This window comes from Lynx canadensis, chromosome B1 (assembly GCF_007474595.2).
Source record: "Lynx canadensis isolate LIC74 chromosome B1, mLynCan4.pri.v2, whole genome shotgun sequence".
Taxonomy (NCBI): Eukaryota; Metazoa; Chordata; class Mammalia; order Carnivora; family Felidae; genus Lynx; species Lynx canadensis.
The window spans coordinates 40,703,549-40,728,902 of record NC_044306.2 but is presented as its reverse complement, the minus strand read 5'-3'; the positions used below and the strand labels follow the sequence as shown (position 1 = coordinate 40,728,902).

At 48.1% G+C, this 25,354-nt stretch overlaps 1 protein-coding gene across 1 annotated transcript; it reads right to left on the bottom strand.

Annotated features, from left to right (window-relative positions):
- Positions 1-358: 358 nt before the first annotated feature.
- Positions 359-24,894, bottom strand: PLAT (plasminogen activator, tissue type). Its single transcript, XM_030312552.2, has 14 exons — positions 24,706-24,894; positions 13,564-13,661; positions 12,432-12,474; positions 10,510-10,647; positions 9,820-9,930; positions 9,285-9,459; positions 8,527-8,618; positions 6,879-7,053; positions 6,259-6,344; positions 4,464-4,659; positions 4,216-4,352; positions 3,912-4,052; positions 2,869-3,035; positions 359-1,298 (listed from the first exon to the last, which is right to left on the bottom strand). The coding sequence occupies exons 2-14, from the start codon at positions 13,633-13,635 to the stop codon at positions 1,140-1,142; spliced, it is 1,692 nt and encodes a 563-aa protein (XP_030168412.1). The 5' UTR covers positions 13,636-13,661; positions 24,706-24,894; the 3' UTR covers positions 359-1,139.
- Positions 24,895-25,354: the final 460 nt, after the last annotated feature.

Genomic DNA, 25,354 nt, shown 5'->3' with positions numbered 1-25,354 from the left:
TGAAAATCCCTTTGGAAACTTCCCCTTGACTTTACCTCCCCCAACTCCCAAGTAGGTATTCAGTCTCTCCCAGGGTCCCAGGGCAGCTCTTCCTGCCCATGGGGTCCTGTCCCTGTGCTTTAATAATCACCTTTTTGCATCCAAGATGTCTCAAGATTTCTTTCTTGGCCATCAGCTCCAGACCCCACCACCATTCCAAGAGCCCATCACTAGTACATTATAAAGTATTCTGTATATGTCGGATGAATGAAAGGAAATATTTGAAATGATTTTAAAGATGTGACCATGAATGACGAGAATAAATAAGCTGTGAAATACTGCCAACGTAACAATATTACTCCACTCTGATTTGGGAAAATATGTGAAAAATATATCTGAATTTATTATCTCAGCACAGTATAATACAGGGGTGTGGCAACAAAGTAAAAATGAAAATGGATTGATATAAATATACTAAAGCCTAGTTTGTCAGGTATTAAAATGATACAAGTCTCCTGTTTTATTATAAAGTTTATACAGAAAAAAGATTTACACTATCCACAAAAGGATTTCCTTCCAAGAGCTGTAGAGTGGAGAAAGGGAAAAGCCAAACACTGGATTTAAAAGATGTTGAGGACATGATCTGGCCAGCCAGCCCATCCCGTATTAGCAGGCCCGTGTTGAGCTTCCTTGTGGGTATAAATAGACATTCCATTTCTAAAGCAATCCTTCCTTCCTGAAGGATCTAGATGATGGGTTGTTTTTTGTTTTTGTTTTTGTTTTTTTACTACTGAGACATGCTTTCATCTTTGTGGTCCCATTTCCAGCACTCCACATGTTGACAGATCAGGAGGTGGGGCTTTTGGTCTACCTCTCTTCTGCCCTAGATGGTCGTATTCCAGGAGGGGTTGGCTTTTATCTGTCTTCTCAGCTGACAGACTCCAGTCTGAAATCCAATCTTAGCCCCTGGAAACTTCTAAAATGGGAAGTACCTGTGAAAACCTATCCTCTCCCCTCTCCTATCGGTTCCCCCCACCCGCCACCCACTTGTACTGTGTTATGGCTCATCTCTGTGAAGAAGCACCCCGCCTTGGTGTGTCTTCTGAAGTGGAGGAAGCTGGGGCTTCCTCCCATGATGTCAGGGAACTGGGAGTCCTTGGTCATGGTCGCATATTGTCTTGAATCCAGTCTAGGTAATTAGTAATCTTGGTATATACACCTGGAACATCTTTCTGCCCACAGCCAAGGCCCCAACTGATGATGCCAACTAGAGTCATGTGGTTGTCCTTCATACACACCAAGGGGCCACCTGAGTCACCCTGCAAAAGAGAGAACAGGTCAGTTTGCACAACACACAGACTCTTTAGGGGGAAGTTAGGGTTAATATTGTATTGCTAATATTGTATTCTTCAAAGTACTTAGCTCAGAGAGGGAAATTGTTATCTCAAAGATCTTGATCCTGTAGGGGATTAGGTTCTACATTGCAAAGTAGAATTGAGATAATTGCTCAGACATTTCAGGCCACAACCCTGGTTTTAACTCTCCCACTTACTAGCTATGTGGGCTTAGACTCACTGTGCTTCAATATTCTTATTCTGTATTCAATATTCAATATTCTGTAAAATAGACTTCATGCTATCTACCATATGAGGTTATTATAGGAATTAATTGGGAGAGAGCATGAAGAACTCTGAGAACGACATACGACATTTTGTAAGACTCTGGGTAATTGGCTGTTACCGTCTTATTGAACCAAAATAATTTCTTGTTTTTGTTTTTAACTTGAAGCTTGCAGATCATATTTTCACTTTGCATACAACTTTTTATGACTGTTGAGCCAGGGGTACAGCTGAGGTTTCTGAAGAAATCATTCAGAAAGAGACAAAGGTTGTCAAGGAACTGAGGGCAGAGGCTGATACGATTACCTTATAAGAACAAAGCCCACAAAGTCTTTGATGCAAGAGCCCTGCTTCCTTCTTTTTGTTTCCCCTCCAACCCCCAGGCCCTCGATGGAGAGCCTGACACACTGTAGGTTTGAAAATGTCTCATCAATAACTGTGCCTTGGTTATATTTAGGTCCTAATGCCACAGGTTGGTCTGTGTCCCATACCCAGTCCCTCATTATCACGAAAGAGAAGTACTAACTCTGATAAGGATGCCAACACAGACAACCTGAAATAGTTTGCTTTCCCAGGCAAAAAACCTCATATTAGGGCTGAATAAGAATTTTTAAAACTTATTTCTCACAAATCATCCATGTCCCCCTTCCTAGTAAGCTGCAGCCCCTCCTCCCCCTTCTACGTGGCAGACCCCAGTTCTCCAACACCCCCAGAAGTCAAGATTTGCTTTATTTGGGGGCACCTGGGTGGCTGAGTCAGTTAAGCATCCGACTTCGGCTCAGGTCACAATCTCGTGGTTCATGAGTTTGACCCCTGTGCCGGGTTCTGTGCTGACAACTCAGAGCCTGGAGCCTGCTTCAGATTCTGTGTCTCCCTCTTTCTCCATCCCTCCCCTGCTTGTGCTCTGTCTCTGTCTCTCTCAAAATTAAATAAACATTAAAAAAAAAAGAACTGCTTAATTTGTGTTGCTTTATCCATCACTTCAATAGTCAATCAATTGCCTGGGCCTACAGGAAACCCTGAACCAGGTGGAGTTTCCGGTAGAGACATTGGGGAAATTTCCTGCAGTTTAGATTTCATAACTTTGGGTAACTTTGATCTTTCTCTGATTGTGTTATTCTTTGAGGCCCTCATCTCGAACTTCCAGTGCCTCCTCAAGATGAGATCCCCTGGTTCTGGCTGTAACTTTTTTCTTGGTTCGGAGCCTGTTGGCCAAGGGACACTTTTACCCTTGGGTGGGTTCAGGCTCTGGCGAGACTCTCGTGTTTACCTGGCAGGCGTCATGGAGGTTTGCCTGGTTCCCACCACTTCGTGTGTCTCCAGCACACAGCATATTGTTCGTCACGGTTCTGTTAAACAAGTGTTGTGACGTGCAGCGGCCGGCTGGGTACAGCCTGACATGAGCCTCCTTCAGCCGCTCAGAATAGAAAGGAGAAGCTGCAAGAGAGAAGGGAAAATGTCCGATGGTTTTAGGGAAAGTTATTTGTAAACCTTTTGGAGGGAGGAAGCCAAATTTTCTAATAATGGCTAACTTGTCTCGAGCTTTCACACATGTTAGGTGGACGCCTACAAAATCGTCAAGATTGTTTTGACTGACAAAGCCAGAAATCTTACAGAGTTTAGCCCATGGTTTCTCAGTAGTAGCACTGGTGACGTTGGGGCCAGATAATGTGAGGGGGGCTGTCCTGGGCACTGCAGATGTCTGTAGCATCCTTGGCTTCTGTTCCCTAAATGCTAGTATAAACCTCCATCCTGAGTTGTGACGATCAAAGATGCCTCCAGACATTGCCGGGGCCTGCTGGCTGGGGGGGGGGCGGCAAAATCACCCCAGTTGAAAACCACTGCCTTCACCTACTGTCATTTCATTCTCACCGTCTAAGGAGGCAGCTAAGTCTACCCCCATGTTACCGGTGAGAACACAGGGGCTTGGGACGGTGTAAAACAAAAATCCCCGTCCTGGGCCACACTGCTACAAGGTGCAGATCTCAGATTCGATCTCTGGACTACACGACCAGAGAGTCCAAGAACCACACCCCCTAATCACTGTACTCCACTTCTTATCAGAACCTTCCTGAAGTCTGAAGCTCTTCAAAGCACTTGTATTACTCAGACCCTTCGTGGCCTGCACAGTGACCCTGCGAAGTAGGGAAGGCAGGTGAGGGGTTCTCGGTCCACAGGGAACTTGCCTACATTTACATCAGTGCCTGAACCAGGGCTAGAACATTCTCGTCACTGCTTTTTCTTCCTCCAGAAAGTGCATGCCCTGTTGTCCTGCAGACAGACAGGATGGGGCCGAGACTTCCTTCCACTTACACGCCTCGTGCTTGCCGTAGCCAGACAGCTCGCATTCTGTCCAGTCAGGCAGGCGCAGGTCAGCTTCAGGGAGACAGACGGTGCGGACAGTGTCGCTCTCCTGGGCACACTGTAGCGAGTCTGACTGCAGTTTCAGCAGTGCTGGGAGAAGAGCAAGAAGGGAATAAGCCGCGTGGGAAGGGCTGCTTCTGACTTGAGGGGAGGAAGACGAAGGAGGAGGCGAGGGTGGGGGAGGAAGAGGTGTGAGTGCACGTGTATGGCTGTGTATGGTGCCATCTGCAGCGGGGAGAATGTGACATCTTACCAATATCGTTGTCGTAAGTGTCGTCATCAAATTCCTTATGGATGATGTATTTTTCTACTTCAAATTTCTGCTCCTCCTCTCCAGGGACCACTCGGTACGTTCTGCCCAGGACCACCTTAAGGTGGTGGGGGGGATACCTAATGGAGAAACAGCCTTATGCTCTGCTCACTGTTAGGCTTCTTCTAACAGGCCTGGGTTCAAGGTCTTAGAGTCTAGGGAGACCTACTGGGTTTTTCTGAAGTGCCTACCTCTCCTGCAAGCAGTGCGCAGCAGACAGGACCCAGCAGGAACTGATCAGTATTCCACCACACAAAAACCTCTCCCCTGGTGACCTCCTGTTCTTGACAAAGATGGCAGCCTGCCACGGATGAGAGGTGATGTCTGCGTAGAGTCCTCCTTTAATGCGGAACTGAGGCTGCTTGTACTGTCTCAGCCCACAGGTGGCTGGGAGAGGAAAGGAAAGAGAAGGGACGTCAGACCTGCGGTCCCTGGTGGGGGGGTTCCTTGAGCACCTATCCTGGTTTCTTCTCTTGGAACCCCAACTTTCTACAGGCTTACTGCACTTCTCCAGGTTAGCACAGAGTGAGAGGACAGTCTGCATGGTAATAAAAACCACAGCTTTCATTTGTCGAGTACATGATACATGCCAACCATCGTAGGTACACTTCCTTTAACCCTCATGACATGGAACTTCAGAGAGCCTGGGAAATTTTTGCCCAAAGTCACAGGGGCACCTGGATTAGAACCCAGACCTGCCTGACTCCAAACTGGGGGTCTTTCTGCCATGCTTCATTACTCCTGGCTTTTTCCTGCACCTGCTTCCTGGCTGCAGAAATAACGCAGCAGTGCAACTTCCTCCAATGGGCAATGGTTCCCCATTTCTTTTCCATCTACTAACTTTGCCCACTTTTCAAGGCTTAGGTGAAATCCCAACTTCTCTTGAGGCTTTCTTAACACTCTCAGCCCACCAGGCTCTGAATGAGCTTGCTGATCCTGCCCACTGAGGACCTACCATGTAGGACTTTGGCTGTGAATTCATTGGTGGTTTGTGTCTTACTTGCCCAGTTAAATAATATGTTCCTTGAGAAACATTCTGGCAGGTACGTGCATTCACAGGAACTGAGTAATAACAATCTATTCACAGAGGGGCACCTGGGTGGCTTAGTTGGTTAAGTGTCCAACTTCGTCTCAGATCATGATATCACGGTTTGTGAGTTCGGAGCCCCGCATTGGGCTCTTCGCTAACAGCATGGAGTCTGCTTGGATGCTCTTCCAAACTCTCTCTCTCTCTCTGTCCCCATTCCTGTCACACTTATACTCTTTCTCTCTTTCAAAATAAATAAATAAACTTTAAAAAAGTTTATAATAACTATTCTCAGTGTCTTTTTTTAGCAAAATGTGCCACCTTAAATTTTCTCTGTCTTCCACCCCCTCCACTAACCCAGTGTTAACCCCCTCCAGAGTCCCCCTGTGTTAAATGGGCTCTGTGGGAAAGGTGGAAAAGCTCACAGCAGAAGTACGAGCTGTGGGGTCCGAGGATGCGGCGTCAGACCCCAGCTGTGTGGCTCAGAGCCCAGTGAGCTTGGGCAGGCCACATGACTTCTGAGCTGCTTTCCTCATCAGTAAGCTGGACGTAGGAGGACTGCCTGTCACCACGTTGTCGGGAGCACACAGTGAGAGCACTTTGCTATCTAGGGAGCCACATATGAGAGCTATCCTCCTCTATGCTCACTATGACCTCATGGTCAATCATTAATAAAGGCAACTGGAGAGAGAAGTTTAGAGCCTAATAAATGCTAAGAGCAACTGGCAAGTTCTTCTCTTTCTTTCTGCCCCTCCCATCCTGGTCGTGCGTGGGAAGTGAGCACCTGCCCAGAGTGTTGTCATCCTACCGTGGCTCCAGTCATGGGAGGCCCCTCCCCACCAAGGCCCTCCTAAAAATCTGGGTCTGAAGCAGACAGCTGTGAAGACACAGGGAATGGTAGAGGAAATGGCCAGGAGGTGAGACTGGGCAGAGGGAGGTGGCCAAGGGCCAGCCCTTACAGCACTGGGGCACATCACAGTATTCCCACGTCAACTTGTGGTCCTTCAACACGTGGCACCAGGGCTTGGCATCTCCATCTGGGTTCCTATATGGTGAGAGAGGTCAAGGTTCTCAATCACATTTTCCATCCCATCGCAGGCCACATGAGCAAGGAAGGAGGCTCAGTAAACCGATGGCAAAAACACTGAGCTGGGCAGGAGGGTCCTGAGTTCTGAACTTGGCTCCATCAGAGATCTCACGGTAGGAAAACAATCTTAACTTAGTTTTTCTATCAGCAATATAAATCGTCATCTCGCAGGTGTGTTGGAAGGTACCATGAGCAATGCTATGAGAACACTCTTATGACTCACTGGGAGAAAGGTGCCACAGAGGAACAGAACAATGAGGACAGAGTGGCTGTGGGATGGCACCTCTAGTCTGGGACGTGGGCTGAAACACTGGTGAACTTCACTCTTCATAACAGGTGTTATTCCAGCAAATGAATACGTGCAGCCAGATAATGTCCATGGTTCCTTCCCACCCACTAAAGTTCATACAACTTTAGGCATGAAATCTCTCATCCCACTGCCCACTCCTGCCCCCTGCCCAGATAGGAACCCATGGCCCCTGTGCTACGTACCGGCAGTAGTTGTGTTTGCCCAGGCCCAGTGCCTGGGCGTTGTTCTTCCACGCTGTGTAGACCTTGCCTATCAGGGCCCTGGAACTCCACTGGAGGCAGGAGGCACCAGACATGGTGAGGCTGTAGGTGCCACGGTATGCTAACCCTTTTCCAAAGTAGCAGTCCCCGTTTTTTTCTGGAACAAAAGAAAGTCTCACACTGACACATAGCCAATTAAATGCTACAGCAGGCACATCAGGGTTTGCAGCCGGAGCCGCTGGCCCGAGAGGCTGTAGGCAGCCAGGCTCGCCATAAGAAGGACGTGATAGCATCCCACCTCCCCTCTTTCCTCATTCTTCCAGCCCTTTTACAGAGGGATGCGAAGTGGCTTTTGTCTGCTGGGCCAACTTTCATGATTGGATGTGGCTTCCTAGATTGCTGTGTCCAGTGATGCTGAGGGTTGATTCGCATTCAGCAGAAAGGGATGCTGTGTTCAATTATAGGTGATTATTGCCGGAGCTGCTTTGAAAGTAACAGGGGGTTTCCTGGTTTGTACTTGACAGGTTGTGGCGAACCAAGGATCTTCAATGGACGGACATGTCCGCAGCCCCTAACTTCCCAGATTTTGTCTGCCAGTGATCTGAAGGATTTGTTGGGCTCGAGCAGGAGAGAGGACATGGACCCAGGAATGCTGCCTATTTTCACCTATTTGCCCCCATTTTACCCTCCTTTCTCCCAATTTGAAACTGGCAAAGTGTACCACTATAAACAGTATAATTAAAGGGCCACCTAGACCAGTGAGTCCCAATTTTACCAATCCTGGGAGTGGGGAGGATGCTTTAGAATTAGTGTAAAGAGGAGGTGCCTGGGTGGCTCAGTCAGTTGAGTGTCCGACTTCGGCTCAGGTCATGATCTCACAGTTCATGAGTTCGAGCCCTATGTCAGGCTCTGTGCTGACAGCTCAGGGCCTGGAGCCTGCTTCAGATTCTGTGTGTGTGTGTCTCTCTCTCTCTGCTCCTTCCCTGCTCACACACTGTATCTCTCTGTCTCAAAAATAAATAAAGATTTTAAAAAATTTAAAAAAAAAAAGAATTAGTGTAAAGAGCCCTCAAATTCACAGACAGGTATGTCAGACCTACCTGTAGACAGAATGCACATTATTATCGTATATGAGTAGTTAGAACTTTAAAACTTATTTTTCATACTATTGTGACATCATTGTTTGTGAAAGGACCACAGAACTCAGGGTGCTTTTTTGTAACTTAGGGTTTTTAAATTTGGGAAATTTTCTCTTATTAAACATTTTTAAAGAGAGAGACAGAGATTGAGAATTAGGCCCATCAATCACAAAAGGGAGAATCTCCATTCATCCTCAAGAGGACTGGAAACCACCCATGCAGCCCACCTTCTCCTCTGTAAATGAGGAACCTGAGGGTCGGGGTGGGGGGGGGGTGGGGGGGGGTAAAGAGACCAGCTCAAGGTCAAACAGCTAGTTAGAAGCCAGGCCTGGGTGAAGACCTGAGTCTCCTGACTTTCTTCCCTCTGTGAACAAAATGGTCAACCACTACCCACTCCTCCGTCTCCTCAGTTGTAGAAACACTATCAGATCTGTCTTTCGAGACTCTTCTTCCCCAGACACCACCAGGGAAGGTGGGGAGGCTGCGCTTACCCTTGGGGCAGGCCGGCGTGCTGCAGAACTCAGTGCTGTACTGCCCTGCCTTGAAGACGTAGCACCAGGGCCTTGAGTCTCTGTCTGGGTTCCTGAAAAAGCAGCCAGGGAAGGCCAAAGGAGGTGAAAAGGGAAGTCTCCCTCTCAGACCCAAGGTCTTTGCATCCTCTTCTGGGGAAAAGGTTAGTGCATTTCTGGTCGTACACAGGACAGTTGTATCGCGTTAGGTGGAAGTATGACCTGGTCATTGTCTTCATGTGGAGAGTAAGTATGGTTGAAGGAGGCCCAGGAGCCGTGTTGACAAGGGGTGGCCTGTGATGGTTAGTTTTATGTGTTACCTTGGCTAGAACGCCCAGTTATTTAATCAAACATGAACCTAGGTGCTGTGGTGAAGAGATCGCTACGGTTAACAGCCGCAATCAGTCGACTCTGAGTAGAGATCATCCTCCATCTGTGGGCAGCCTCATCCAATCTGTGGGAGGCCTTATGAGCAAAAGCTGAGAAGAAATTCTGCCTCAAGACTGTGCTGTCAAAGCCTGTCTGAGCGCCCAGCTCGCTGGCCTGCCTACAGATGTGAGACTTGCCACCCCCCACAATTGGGTGAGCCAATTCCTTATAATAAATTCCTGTATGTGTATCTAATGTATTGGTTCTCTGTCTCTGGGGAACCATGGCTGATCTGAACTAGGCCTTTTCCCCGACTCTAGTAGCTCCTCACTGGAGGAAAGCCCACCCGGTAGGGAGGACGGTCCTCTCACCTGCAGTAATTGTGGTTCCCAAGGCCCAGCATGATGGCGTTTGGCCTGCGTCCGTTGTAGGGCTTCAGGGCCAGTACGCTGCTGTTCCAGTTGATACACTCGGCCCCGCTTTCCGCTGTGCTCCACGTGCCCCTGTAGGTGATACCCTGGTCCTTGTAGCACGTGGCACTGGCATCTGATCGAAACAGGACAGGTGACATGTCACATGTGAGTCCCCCTCTTTCCTTTAGATTTCCAAAGGGGTTTCGCACCTGCTCTGGCATCACCCTCAAGCCAGTGTGGCGGGCTGGCTGCGGAAGCTGCCGGAGCAAAGGAGGTAAACGGGACGGCCAGTTCACCCAGCTGACCGGCGGCAGAGCCAGACTCCAGCCCGGCACCCAAGACGGCACCCGCTGGGCCCAGCGCTTTGATTGCCTAACCGACCCTTGGACGACCTTCCCTGTCCCCACCCTGCCCCCGTCACCACACTCTTCCTCCCCTTCCTGGGAAGATTTGGGATTCTGTCCCTCTCTCGCACCACCTACCCACCACTCACCTATTTCACAGCGTTTCCCTGAAAACCCTTCAGGACACTCGCAGACAAAATCTGAGAAATATAGAGCCTGCCGGCACGTCCCCCCATTGAAGCACCTCGGTTCGCTGCAACCTGCCAAGTACAAACAAGGAATTACTTCAAAGCAGTTCCAAGGATAAAGGAGTTAAAATTTTAAGAGTGCGCTCTACCTGCCAGACACTGTTCTAGGCAGTTTACAAAAATAACTCGTTTAATCCTCACTGCGCCCCGTGAAGTAGGTACTACTTTCTCCCCATTTGACAGACAAGGAAGCTGAGGCCGGGTGAGTGAAGGCAGAGCCCCAGGCCCCAGGCTTGCTTGTTTGCTCAGCACGTTCACATTTGCCCAAGGCAAAAGGAGGTCTGGACAAGCCAGGGACGTGAAATACAGGGTTTGGGCCCAGGAAACTGGACCCAAAGCTCGAAGCTTCCACTGGCAGTCCATACGTACATTTTTAAAAAATATACTTTTAAAGTTTATTTATGTATTTTGAGAGAGGGAGAGAGTGTGTGTGTGGGAGTGGAAGAGCAGCAGAGGAGAGAGGGAGAGTGAGAATCCCAAGCAGGCTCTGCACTGTCAGCCCTCGAACCCAGAAACCGCAAGATCATGACGGAGTCAGGATCGAGAGTCAGAGGCTAGCTGACTGAGCCACCCAGGGGCCCCCATACGTACTTCTGACGGGCACCGAGTGGCACAGCGAGCGACCGCTGTTGCACCAGCAGTATTCCAGCCGGTTGCTTCTGAGTACGGGGCGCAGCCACGACTCATTCTGCAGGTACAGCATCTGTGTTTTTTCATCCCTGCAGGTCACTGTAACGAAAGACAGGCTGGCCTCTTGAGGGCACAACTCACCAAACACTGACATCCCGCCCCTGGTTCCACTGAGAAAATCCCTCAGTTTTGTTTTGTTTTTTGTTTTTTGTTTTTTTAATTTAAATTCAAGCTGGTTAACGTACAGTGTAGTATTGGTTTCAGGAATAGAACCCGGTGATTCATCTCTTACATAACACACTCAGTGATCAACCCAACAGGTGCCCTCCTTAATCCCCATCACCCATTTAGCCCATCCCCCACTCCCCTCCCCTCCAGCAGCCCTCAGTTTGTCCTGTCTTTTAAGAGCCTCTTCTGGTTTGCCTCCCTCTCTCTTTTTATCTTACTTTTCCTTCCCTTCCCCTGTGTTCATCTGTTTTGTTTCTTAAATTCTACATATGAACCTCACTCACTTTTAATACAACCCATCCTTCATGCCTTTTTTGCCCTCGGCCGGAAGATAGCAGATACCTAAGAATTTGTCACCAAAGACCACTTTAATTACTTTTCTTCTGATGGGCCTTCATCTTGGAAGAATTTATCGATCAAAATACATTTACAAAGTAAGACTTTAATTTTTCATATTAATTCATCTAAAATATGCACATGTATACGTATAAATTGCCTGCAGAGTTTTTGATCCACATGAGTATTACCACACTGAAATGATGCATTGCTAGCCCAAGAGAAAGAAAATCCACATTTTAGTCTGTGTGGGAAATGTGCTACTCCTGCCAGTATTTTTTGTATAAATGAAAACAGTCTAAGTGCTCGCATTGATATTCTCACCCTTTGTCTCTGTTCGCAAACCAGAAAGCCAACTTCACAAATCCTTAACTTTTCATTAATTAAAGACGTGACAAGCACTCATTGTACATAATTTTTCTGTTGTTTCTTTGGAGGGTCCCCTGGGGCCAGGACACCCTTGTCAGAAATGCTTATCCAACAGCAAAGGCATTAAGAGTAACTGCCATGACTCACTCTGAGGAAACTTCCACTTCAAAAGAGGTGTTGCAAAGCCTCCCAGACCCGAAGGAAGTAGGTCATGAAGGACAGAGATGAAGGCCCCAGGTTGGTGGCTTCAGACTTGAAGCTGGGCCCAGAGTTCTTCCAACAAGAGTCGAAACAATCCGGCTGCTGGCATATTTTATTTTTGGAATCCTACCTAATGCTCATGGGGATGTTCCTCAGGTTTCTAGAGTCGACTCTAGACTCGGTCTTATAGAGAGAGTCTTTCCACAGCTGTGGAACTCCTGTGAGACCACCCAGCTTAGTTACCCCATTTTTACCAGACAGAAGAAATGGAAGCACAGAGATGGCAGTTGACAAAGATGCCACATGGACTCAGGTGGGAAGGGGATTGCAGCCCAGGAAAAAGACCCTGGAGGACCAGCACAGCTGCAGCTGGCCACGGGGTGACCTTAGGCAGGTCACTGCTCCATCTCCAGCTCGGTTTTCTCACCCGTGTCACAGGGTTTCGGGCCACTGAGCTGGCAGGTTCCCACCAGCTCTGTGACTCCCTGAGGGCCACCTGCTCTGGCCTCTCAAACCTGGCCTCGGCTAACTGGGTGGATGACTGAATGATGGGCGGGGGGGGGGGGGGGGGGGGGGGGGGAACACAGGCGCCTTTGCAGAATCACCCTGCGAAATCTCACCTTCACACAGCTCAGGTAAGCTGGGTGTGGTGGCAGATAAATTCCCCGAAAGAGCGCCCGGAGCTCCTAAGCCCTGACTCTGCCTCCCGCCTCCACTGACCCCCTCCACTGATCTCAGCGTCATCTTACCTCTGTAAGATCTGGCTCCTCTTCTGAATCGTGGGTGGATTTCCTGCAAAGCCACCAGAGGTGGAGGAAGGGTCAGCACATATTGGGTATCTTAAGAACAATGGTGGTTGATCCAGAGACCACCGGCGCACCTGCCAATCAGATGCCACCTGCCCCAGGAGCCCCCCCTCAGGTAACTGGCCCCAGGTGCAGTGTCCACTTCTTGCCTTCTTTTCTAATTCTTCCTCCCCTTCTAGACCAGTGCCGCCAGAATAACTTTCTGAATGATGAAAATCTTTAATACCTGTGCTGTCCAATACCATAGCCTGAACCGGATTTTTAAATTTTATTTAATTCTGAATTTTTAAAAAAATTTTTTTTTCAATGTTTTTATTTATTTTTGGGACAGAGAGAGACAGAGCATGAATGGGGGAGGGGCAGAGAGAGAAGGAGACACAGAATCGGAAACAGGCTCCAGGCTCTGAGCCATCAGCCCAGAGCCTGACGCGGGGCTCGAACTCCCGGACCGCGAGATCGTGACCTGGCTGAAGTCGGACGCTTAACCGACTGCGCCACCCAGGCGCCCCTTTAATTCTGAATTTAAATAGCCACAAGGGGCGAGTGGAATTGTAGTCACACACACACACATACACACACACACACCCACCGATTCCCTCCATGTAGCCATCCCCAACTCTCTCTCCTCTAAAATCTCGCTGGGCCTTCCATGATGGTGCTCTTGTTTGCTGGGTATTTTTAGAGAGTATGTCTTCAGGACAGCTCCCATCCCAGTTAGATGGCGAGTGGCACTGGTGGCTTCCCAGCTTCCACGGCCCACTGCGTAGGCACTATCTTTCCCAAATACTTTATGGATTAATTCAAGCACATTCTTTAAAAACAGCTCCAAAGAAGGCAGTCAGAGGCAGTGGGGTAGAATTAAGAACTGTTTACTGAGGTCAGCAGAACTGCCTAGAGTTCTGCCCCCCGGAACCCTGAATCCCAAGCATCCCGCACAGAGAGGAGTATGTGCACTATACTCTGCGAATGCTGGCCTCTGCCTCTCCACTCTGATGTTAGCCCACCCTGGGCTCCCGAGGGCCTTGAGGGTCCATAGGCCCGTGGAGGAGGGCACAGACCTGACCCGCACACCCACCTGGCTGGGCAAGGTGAGGGCTGCCCCACAAAACAGCAGAGTGAACACCAGCTCTTTCCTCAGGTTATTCATCGTTCCTTTGGAGCGTCCCTTAAAGTCTGGAAGAAGAAGGGAAAAAAGCTCAATTGTGTGATTGAGAGATGAAGGAATATGACAAAACTCAAGAACCCATGACTTTATCATGGCGTCTCCCCTCCAGCATCCGCTCCCACAGAGGGAAATGCCACAAATATCTGGAAGATTCCTTTAATTGTGCATATTTACCATCTTAACCATTGATATATGTGTATAGTTCAGTGGCATTAAGCACATTCATCACCACCACCCATCTGCAGAACTTTATCATCTTCCCAAACTGAATCTCTGCACCCACGACCCACTAACTCCCCACTCCCCCGGCAACCACCATTGTACTCTCTGTCTTTATGAATATGATGACTCTCAAGTTTCCTCACATAAGTAGAATCCTACAACACACGTCCGTTTGTGACTGGCTTATTTCATTAGCATAATGTTCTCAAGGTTCATCCATGTGGTGGCCATGTGTCAGATTCTCCTCCCTTTTTAAAGCTGAAGAAAATTCCATTGTGTGTATAGACCACATCTTGTTGATCCTTTAGTCCATCAATGGACATGGGTTGCTAGAAGATCATGTTGCCCAGGGATGTCTGTGGGCTGAATAGCGTAGGCCATCCCTGGCACTTCTTGGTAGCCTGGGTACCCCAGGCCCTGGCTTGATTTTCCTAGAAGTGAATTCCTGCCCTGGGAGATGGAACCACAGAAATGTCCCTTCTCTGACTTTCTTGGAGGACACCGTAGGGATTCTATTGTGGGCACGTTACAGAGCCAGCCTACCTCAGATTACCTGGGTTCTTAACTGGCACGCCTCCTGGTCCAGGACAGGAAATGCTCCCCTGCACCAGCTCACACCCTCCCCACCGCTCCCTCGGATTTTACAGACGGGCCACGGGCCGGCAAAGTGTAGGTTGGCAGAAAGGAACAGAAGCATCTGCTTTTTGGTTATTACACTCAGATCTTCCTGGACCCCAAATTCCCAGTTTCCATGTGCTGTTCCCCAGTGATCTTGCCCTCAGCAGCTTAAAGTAGGTTAGTTGGTCGGGGTGTTATTTTGTGGTCTGGCAGACCCACTCGCTCCTTTGTCCACAAGAATTAAATCAGGGCATTTCTTCCCTTGACTCATTTCCCTTCAGTCACAACAACTTTTGGTCCCACCCCTCCCCCCCATCCCCAGGGTCCTCAGGGCCCTGTCAGATCAGGGGCTTCCAGGACTTTCATCCTGGGCTGGCTCTGTCTCCTTCTTTGTTTCTTTGCAAAAAGCTTCCCTGTTGGAAGTGCTCTTCCCCTCACTGGCCACAGGCCCCCTTCAGAGCAAGGATGACAAAGAAAGAGCGAGTGGGGCGGTGGGAGGACTCTTTCTGCCCCACTGCTTCTTCTGGGGCTGCGGGGGACAGGCAGAGGAGGGAGAGGGAGTGAGAGGGCAGCGGGGGCTGGTCAAGGAGATTCCCACACCCAGGCTCAGAGGGCGTCTGCCAACCAGCACGGCCCTTCCCCAGCCCCTGCCCCACTGGGAAGGAAGCCAAAAGAAGGCAGGATCTGGGCCTTTGTTTTAATCTGGTGTGTCAAGCAAGGCCCCCCTCCCGGGCAGGGTAGGGCAGGGTAGGGCAGGGTAGGGCAGGGTAGGGTGTGCTCTTGGAGGAGGGGGGCGGCTTTCTCACTCTGAGGAGGAAGCTCTCTACTGCTCACAGGTTTCCCGAAGTTTCGGAAGAGAGCAGTTAGGGAGTTGAGGCCATCAGAAACAAGAACACTCAGTATAATCTTCTGACCACAGGGATCTGCTCCGGACTTTCCTTCTCAGCTTTCCTTACCATTCCCCTTTCTTAAAATGGCCCGAAACCCCTCTTAAATTTCCCTTCTTCATTTCATCCCATTTCTTTATAACCTTTTAAAATGGATCTTCTTGGGGCACCTGGGTGGCTCAGTCGGTTAAGCGGCCGACTTCGGCTCAGGGCATGTTCTCGCGGTCCGTGAGTTCGAGCCCCGCTTCGGGCTCTGTGCTGACAGCTCAGAGCCTGGAGCCTGTTTCAGATTCTGTGTCTCCCTCTCTCTCTGACCCTTCCCCCGTTCAGGCTGTCTCTCCCTGTCTCAAAAATAAATAAACGTTAAAAAAAAAAAAGTTAAAATGGATCTTCTTACATGCATCCCCCCTCTTTCTTCCTGATGTTAGTCCTGATTCTTGTAGTGTATAGATTGTCCCATACTTTATTATCTGGGCCAGGCCTTGAGGTTAGGGGGACCTCTAAGCTCTTGGGACTTTATGAAGAACCGTTGAATGAAACAATGAATGAATTAGTAAACGAGTCACCAATCAACAAAGAACTTAACCCTTCTTAGTGTTGCATGTCAAACCAACCAGCCCTTTGAATAAACTCATTAGCCTAAGCCCAGGGGGTTGGATGCCCACCGGGATACAGGGATATCGTTTTACTTCAAGAACTCAGGGGCCTAACAACAACCACAAACTCTGGGTCCTCCTAAATGGAACACCATTCTAGATGTCAGAAAGTTGCTAAGTGAGAAATGGAATATTAACACATTTGCATTCTCTGGACAAATGGGAGAGGGGGACCAGATCAGGGAGACACAGCGTGACTTAGGGCTGGAGTGGCGGCTCCCACGGCTGCATCATGTTTAAATCCTTTGGCGACTAAGGGGCATAAGGGGCAAAGGGGTCTACTTTTGTCTTCCGTTCCTGGGAGAGTTCGAGACCATCTCTGTTCTATCTGTCCTTATCTTCCTCCACTTTTTTGGGCCTTGCCGGGCCTTGAGCTGACCCAGTGACAGTCTCCAACAAGGCAACAGCTCCATCTCGCTGCACAGAGGCAATGAGAGCAGCTGGACAGGCTGAACGGGGTAAGAGGATGACAAAGAAGTGAGTCATCCATCCTGCAAGCAGACCAGCAGTGTAGTCCAAAGACAAGGGAGAAAGAGGAGAGGAGGAAAAAATGTGTCCTTGTTTTGCCTTCATTAAAGAGGTGGCTGTAGCGATCTGGGGGCAGTGCCTGGACAAAGAACCAAGTGAATACCAGAAACAGGGGCTCAGACTCTGGGTGTATGGGGCCTCTGCCAGGGCAGACTTCAGCAACATGAACCACAGGCTGCCACCAAAGGCAGAAGCACCATGTGGGAGTCAGATGCGAGGTGTAAGGTAAGAAGTCCTTTGGGGTTCATTTTATAAATACAAAGACTTGTCATTTTTTTTCCTGTGTTCGCTTCCTTTTGCTATATTTAAGTTTCCCAGAGTCAGAAAACTAAAAAAGCAAGGAAGTAAGAGGAAGGAAGGAAGGAAGGAAGGAAAGAAGAGGGAGAAAGGGGTGGAAGAAAGGAAGGAAGGAGAAGGAAAAAGAAAAAAGACAAACCACTAGGATGTCTCACTTTGGTTGGACTGGAATCCCTGAATCCCTGAAAGCATCACTTTATGAGAGTAATGGTAGAATGGCCATAAGGCCTGTGGTCCCCGCGGTCCTAAGGACCCAGCCCCTGCAGGTCCACCCTAGCATACAAAGTTGATTTTGGCAGATTTGCAAAACGCACCCTCTCTGGTGGATGGACTTCAATAGACATGGAGCTTGGCAAGTTGACAAAGAATCTGTGCAAACTAAAAAACAAGCACACAAAAAAACAGGACCCATGGCCTGGCAAATAAAGCATGGCCTGCATTTCAAGGATGCGTGGACGGGCACCCTTGTGTGGGACTCAGCCTGCACATCTGTGCGGCAGCCTCATCTGCTCCTAGAGCATCTCTGACCTCCCTGCCTCACAGCTGCGTTGGGTCCTTCCGGCTACAGCAACAGAGTTAACTGTTCACTGGCCCTTCTGAACAACAGTGAATGATGACTGTTCCAGGGGAAAAATGGGAACAGTGGACTGGTAACCAGGGAGGGGGTTACTCTCCTAGAGCCAAGGAAGTGTGCCATTGTAGCTGAGAAATCAATGATCCTGCCAGCCAGAAACTCAAGTGTTCATTTCTGCAGTGGTAACATGGCAGAGTGCTGACTGATAGGCACCCAGACAGAGGAAGGGCCTGGGGGTCATTCCTGAGGGTGACCTGTTGTCCTCAGTGCCTTTGAATTTCCCTTTGCACTCTTCTCCACTGTCCTACCTTCTCCATGCTCCCTCTGAAAAATCTGAAAAATCTGTTGTCCGGAAAGGAACCGCTATCCTCATTCACAGAAGGTTAGAGTGACTGAATAAAAATTGATACGCTGCCCTTCGCAAAAGCATCTATATTTTGAGACATAAAATCTGCTCCCTGGGATGCAAATCCAAGTGGTCTGGACTCTGGAGGTTTCCTCCAGGGCTAACACTCTGTGGTCTTTGCTGTTGTGAGAACAAATGATGTAATGGGTGTAAACTAACACACTTATAAATGAGTATAAGTATTTTATTTAAACACAACCACATGCTTGGAGGTGACCGGCAATAAAAGAGCTGCATAAATACAGTCGATCAAGTTCTGGGGTTCTAGGAGCAAACAATGCAATTGCTCCAGCAGGTATAGAACTGGGGGACTTGTAGTTGCTACTCTTGCAGGAAAAAGGCAGAAATATGAGCAAGCTAGACAGAAGATGGAAATTGCAAGGGAAAGACAAAAGTAAGTTGATACTATGATCAAATTTTACACTGTGTGCAAGGTTTGCTACCTTAATCTTTGGTAGAGGAGATTCCTGGGTTATTATTGCTTTGCAAAGCTTCTCTCTGGAAACCTTAGTAAGAGAGAGTCAGTCTCCAAGAATACCAATACTCTAAAATGACTCATGGCTTTAAAACAAATAACACCCTCCCTCCACCCCCCAACCATCATGGCCCAGAATGGATGCCAAAAAATTAGAAAAAAAAAGTAGTCCAAGGAAGAACTCCTTGGAACAGCAAAGGCACGTCTGTAGGGTCAGGGCAAGAGAGGGGGTGCGATGGCGGGAGGACCCGGACACAGGAAAGGTGGTGAGGCCCCCACAAAAGCTCACCTTTGCAAGTTCCAGAGGGAGCACAGAACAGGGGGCCAGTAGCCTGGTAACCCTGGTCCCGCGTATACAGGTCTTGCTTTTTACAAAGGCCCTGCTCTCAGAATAAAAGCCATTTTCAAAAACTGACAACATGTAAACAATTCTTAACTTCTCAATTCTTCATTTTCTGTGTGTCCAAGTTTTTCTCTCTTCTTGAATAGAGCTCTTTTACAACTGGGGGACAAGAGAGGAAGGGTTTGTTTCTTATCACCTTGATCCATTCCAATGAGGTGATAGAATAGAATCCTCTCCTATCTCTCACCCATCTCACTAGTCACTCAAGAGCAGCATTCTTTCCAAGGCATCTTCAAAATATAGGCATATGACCTGGGTCTAAGTTAACCTGGCAACTCAAAAAATCTACACTGAGCACTGTCATCTGCTTCGCGTCCCATGCTTTGCTAGGTAATTCTAGATATTTGGAAGGAATGAGGACGTGTTGGATGTGGGTCTTGGAAAACAGAAGTCCATCCTGCCTCCTTTTACCATAAAAATACAAGAAACCCTTCCCTAATAAACTTATAATCTTGTGAAGAAAAAACAAGCTTCTGCTGGCAAAAGCTGACTCCATTAGTCAGTGCAATAAAATGTTAACCTCGAAGTCTGAATCTAAACAATCTGATGTTAATCTAAAACAGTATCTCATTTTAAGCACGAAGGTAATTCCTCGTATCCCTTCCACTCCCTACAGCCATCATCACTGCAAGGCAATTAAATATGCAATACCTTGATAATTCTTCAGTTTACCTCCAGAATTCAACACACATGAATGAGAAAAATGATCGGAAGCTTTCACTGTATCATTACTGAGTTTGTCCACATTTCACTGGGCTCACCTGAAAGGGATGTTCTAGTATATTTTTGAGAACTGCATGTGGATTCATGCCACTTGCTCCACAGGCACTTGAGTATCTCCCACTTGCCAGGCATAGGGTTTACAAACTTTACAACTCTTTTATAACCATTGAATCATTTAAGGCAATATTACTGTCTTGTTTTTATAGGCAAGAGAATCTGACTTCAAAAAGGTACAAGGGCTGGGGCACCGGGGTGGCTCAGTTAGTTGAGCATACAACTTCGGCTCAGGTCACAATCTCTCGGTTTGTGGGTTAGAGCCCCGCGTCGGGCTCACCGCTATCAGCGCAGAGTCTGTTTGGGATCCTCTGTCCCCATCTCTCTCGGCCCCTCCCCTGCTTGCACTGTCTCTCTCTCTCTCAAAAATAAATAATAACGTTTAAAAATTAATAAAAAAGGTACAAAAGCCTTGGCCCTAAGGTGAGACACTTTGTGAGAAGTGGTGTCAGGACTCAAACTCGACATGCTTTCCACCACTCCTTACTGTGTCCTGATGCTGGACTGTAATGTTTTTTAAACCTTAAAAAAAAAAGTTTATTTATTTTTGAGAGGAAGAGAGAGAGAGTGTGTGTAAGAGCGAGTGGGGAAGGTGCAGAGAGAAGGGGGTACAGAGGATCCAAAACGGGTTCTGCACTGACAGCAGTGAGCCCGATGCGGGGTTTGAACTCACAAACTGTGAGATCATGGCCTGAGCCAAACTCGGACGCTCAATGGACCGAGCCACCCAGGAGCCCCTGGACTGTAATGTTTTTAATGTGCTCAGAGTTGATATATGAGAAGGGTAGCATGTAAATGCAAGGAGCATAGCATTTACTGGAGCAAGACTGGAGTCTTTTTTTTTTTTTTAATTTTTTTTTAATGTATTTATTTTTGAGACAGAGCATGAACAGGGGAGGGTCAGAGAGAGGGAGACACAGAATCTGAAACAGGCTCCAGGCTCTGAGCTGTCAGCACAGAGCCCGACGTGGGGCTCGAACTCACGGACCGTGAAATCATGACCTGAGCCGAAGTCAGCCGCTTAACCGACTGAGCCACCCAGGCGCCCCGCAAGACTGAAGTCTTGACTTCAAATTCCTACTACCACTTACAGGTTGTGTGTGGTTTCCTGGATTTTCTAATGGGCGAATCGTTCCCGCCTTGCTGAATTGTTACAGCAATTAGAGAAGAAGCAGGCAGAGGCCCTCTAAATGGCCAGTGGGCAGTAAAGTCAGCTATGCTTACTGTCACAAGTGTCCTTCAACAATGGGAGCACCAAAGTCTACAACTTCTTCCTGGAAAAACAACTGAAAACTACCAAGGCAGAAAAGATGCCACCCTCTGTGGGGTTCCCAGTGTGGTCAAGCATTAATACCAAAATCCTGTTCCCTGGATCATGTGGGCATCTTGTGATAAGCTGCAACCAGATTCCTTACGACTGAAAGAAAAGTTCACACCTTTCATGTACGTGTGCACAGAACAGTATTAATGGGAGCCCTTATTTCCTGGATATGAGGTGGTATCTTTTATGCTATTTTTAATCTGTTTTTTAATTTGCCTTTCCCAGACCTATTTACACCACACAAGCCAGGGCTGCTGTGGACTCTCAGAGGAAGCAGGAACTGGTGCCCAAGACAGCTGGAAGATCTGGGCTGTTGCCCCTGATAAGGGCTGTCTGATGCCGACCACATGAGATGTTCAAAAACCAGAGACATTATGTGATAAAAATAAGGAAACTCAGCTTCCTGGAAAAAGGAAAACAAAACAAAACAAAACCTTCCCTTTTTCTCTGCATCCCAGGTGGCAGACACCAGCTCTTGCTACAAGAAGGCAAAATAAAACCAGTTTCTCTTTTCTATGAATGTGACAAAAGATCTAGTTGACCAGTAGTCTTTCTCTTTTAGATTATTCATGGTAGGCTACTAGGTTTAGTTTCCCTACGTCCTGTCCCAACCTGCAAAAAATTCAGCTGACATCAAACTGTTCATGCAAAGATCTCTAACAAAAGGACTTGAGAACCTCTTTGAGTGTCATCCTCGAATGCCATCTGTCAGATCCCCCACCCACCCATCTCTCCCTCAAGCCCCAGCTCAGTCTCATTTCCTCCTTTCTTGAATTCACAGGTGAAGATTTACCAACTGTATGTATTTACCATCATACATTTCTTGAGCGCCAACCATGTACCAGGCACAGGCTCCGTGGTATAAAGACATATATACTGTATCCTCAGAAACTCATAGTTTAGGAACGGGACAGACAAGTAATTAGGTAATCACAGTACAGTGTGATCAGCATTGTGATACACAGGGATGTAGGGATAGAAGGTGGAAATGCAGAGGAAGAAAGGGTCTTGTTGGAATGTGGAGGAAGGAGATCTAGTTCACTCTCATTGAGGTAGGGGGCTGGTCAAGGTAGGCTCCTGGAATTGATACTATAGAAGCTGTTTGTTGAACAAAATCAAGGGGCGTTCCTGACACAGCATATCCCCAAGATGACACCACTGTGCGGGGTCCAGGATAACAGCAGCAAGCAGCCAGAGTTGCTTACTCTTCAGCACAAATACCTTCCATTGGGTAAAGGAAGTTGATTCACAAACCCCAGCCTCTGCCTTCAAGGGCATCCCTAGGAGGAAGTGTGGTTTGGAAAGCCCAAGAGTTCCAAGGACCTAAGAGCCTTTGGGGCATGTTCAGTTTCAATTCCCTAATGTCTAGTTGTAAATTAATGGAATATTTGGGACCATATAATAAACAGAAAAGGCTTTGAATACAAAGGTATCCCAGTATCTGGGTTCAGCCTGACCTTGAAGTGGTTACTTCAGAGGCTCAAGTTGGAATCAGATCTTATAGATCAATCCCCAACCAACCTCTCCAAGCCACTGATGCATGCATCTGGAGCACCAAATAGCCAAACCATCCTTTGCAACTCAGCTGGGTGTGCTAGCCAAGAGTCGCCCTCTGGGTCATTGTTGTTTGCACAGATAGTGCTAGGCAGCTGCTAAGGACACTCCGTTGCATTAGCTTTAGAGAAAGACCATCTAGTTAGCATCTTCTGGGTAATCATGATAAGTACCAGAACCTGCCCAAGGTTCATAGCCTGAAGCTACAGACAGAATTTTTCTCCATGCAAAGCTAATGACTCAAAGAAGGGATGAATGGAATATTCTGGTCACCCGTTGTCCATCCTAATCATCTTACCAGAGCAGTGCTGCAATTCACTCACAGAGAATAAAAATATTATTCTGAGGCTGCAGGTGCACAATGCCAGATAATCAAGTGAAATTGAACATTTCAACCCAAAACCCCAATTTTTCCTCACCACCAGATACTCAGTATCTCTGAGAAGTGTATGGACTTTGTATTTTGACTAGAGGTAAATTCACAACCATTGCTACTAACCATGTTGCCCCCTCATCTGGCTGATAGAAAATAACCTGCATACATACTAGAAGCTTTGGAAGTCCTGAAGCTAGATCTTAGCCAGAGGGCCCCTTCAGTTGCTATAAAACCCCATAACCAGAAAAGCTGTTGCTTGCAGATTTAGTAATAGGCCTCCCTCGGAAAGTAAGTTTCCCCAAATGTTCTGTGGTCCCAGCCACTCATTTACAAAAGCCTTAGATGGGTATGGTCACTAGGTGTGGCTGGGATGTTGGCTGCAATAGTTGGAAAGGTACTGAGCATAGTCTGCTCAACATGTTAGGACCCAAGGAAATAAAAGCCAAGTCCCAGAGCCCATCCTCAATGAGGACAAAAAACAGCAACACTGCTGTCCCTCAGCTACTCCCTGGCTGCAGGAGCTGTTCCGGTGAAGCTACTGAGGAGTAGCACAGATACCAGGAGTATCTGATAAGAGGCATCACAAAATACACTGAGTTGGTCTTAGGGAGTCTGGACAGAGACTGAGCTATTGGGCAGTGGGGAAAGACTTTTGCTCTTGATGAGATCCAGAGCTTTGAGGCTGGTGTCTCTGAGAATATTCTAGGTAGGATAAATTGATGGGTGGAATGGAGCTATTTCTGTTTCAATATTTACAAATCCCTGCTGGTGCCTCGAGTCTGGCTCTGTGCTTACAGGAAGCACTCACGCTGACTGTCATATATTGATTCCGGACAAGTCAGTGTTGAGATCCCAGGATGAGTCCTCCTGCCCCCACAGGCAAGAATTGCTAGGAAGTTACTTTTGAGGGGCCTCCCCATAATAGTTGTATTTGCAGAATATCTTCATGGAATTGCAAACATACACACAGAGACACACACACAATTTTTTTCTGTCGTCAATCCACTGCAGGAGACCACCATTATTATTCCAGCTTGGTCACCGGCTCAGCTCAATCATTGGTACCACAGTTCTTTGCATTTGAGTTTGTCACTAGTTACCTGGGAGCTCAGCATGTTTTTCTGCTTTCTTGGCTCCCTCCTGTCCTCCCTCCCAGTGAGGTTAAGAAAATAAAGATAATAACAGTGAAAATCTAGAAAGCTTTGATATGCTTCCTGCAGAATGCTCTTGAAAGAAAAGCCATTGATGTTATCCCCTCCTGTAATTGAGAATCCTTAAAGAGGACCTCACACTTGCACACTGGGCAAAACGCCAGAGGACAAACTGACCAGTGGAGATGGGGAGGGGTCGTGGGGGGAGATCAGAGGCCTTTCTCTGATGCGTCCTTCTCTTTCCCAGCACTTCCCACCTAATTAATCATGCTCGGAGGCAAGTTGACCATCCCGTATCCCTAGCCCCGGTTCCTTAAAGTTCTTGATGGGCTCTGTTGGGTGCGGGGGGGGGGGGGGGGGAGAGGGGGAGTAGGGAGGGCAGCCCGACATGGCCCGGGACCCTCCAGGCTCAGATAGCCCCAAATCCCGGAGGCAGCTCAGTTCATTCACATTTCTTGCCCGTTAGTCATGAGGTGCTCCCATTGTCTATTCAGAACATTTCTCTACAATTCTTTTCACTTTCCCCTTTACTCTGCAAGCAGAGATTTCCTCTCCAAGACATAATCCCTCCTATTCTCTCTTCCCCTGACCACCTCGCCCTTCAAGACAGCTTCAGCCTATCCCAATGAAATGCAGATACAGAACGAAGGCTCTGTTTGGGCACTGATTCTAACTAATCCTCTTTTTGCCTGCATTACAAAGTCAGTCCCTCATTAAGGTATTCCTCTAGTGGCTCGGCTTGCCAGAAAGACTTTTAAGAGAGAGAAGAGGAGATGGGCAGACAGAGAGTCACAGAATTCGACCTACCGTCACTGCTTGTCTTCCTTCCCTCCCTGGGAGAGGCTTTCTCTTCAGCCCTGGGCTCCTGCAGGACCTCAGCTCCAATCTCCCTGCACAGCTCCGGCCTCCTTTAAATTTCAAGGCAGGGGGTGGGGTCGGTGGCCCTGGGTGGGCGGGTTTCTCTGCAGCAGCAGGATGCCCAGTGGACAGGGCCACGAGGGAGCCAAACGGGGCGGGCCTGTTTTTATAAAGAGGGGGAGGAAGTTTATGATGGAAGCAGCACAGCCCAGCCTGGCTTCGGGCCAGCCTGATTATTCACAATCCTGATGTCACCGAATCACAGGAATTTGGGAGTTGGACAGAACCTTGACGATCATCTTCCTTTAAAGCGCTAGTCTATGACCTAAAAGAGACCCTCGGGGTCAGCTGGCTGCAAACCTATAATGGAAAGAGGAGTTTGCTATTCTTAGAAAATATACACTGCCGAGGCTGACTGGTTCTTCAGGAATGTCCAGCAATGACTCTGCCCCTCTGGACACAAGACATTGGAAGGACTGGACAGGTGGACCAGTTGCCTCCAGGCACAGAAGTGCCAAAATTGGAGCACTTGGGGAAAGTGGGGCAGTAAACAAAGGCGGGCAGGGCTCCTCTACAGTGGAAAGTAATTCCCAGCCTG

Coding starts and splice junctions, on each gene's coding strand:
- PLAT (XM_030312552.2), bottom strand. CDS start 13,635: ATGAATAACCTGAGGAAAGAGCTGGTGTTCACTCTGCTGTTTTGTGGG. Junction 10,648..12,431: donor AGGAGCCAGATCTTACAGAG/GTAAGATGACGC, acceptor CTTTCGTTACAG/TGACCTGCAGGGATGAAAAA. Junction 8,619..9,284: donor GGGAACCACAATTACTGCAG/GTGAGAGGACCG, acceptor CTGCTTTTTCAG/GAACCCAGACAGAGACTCAA.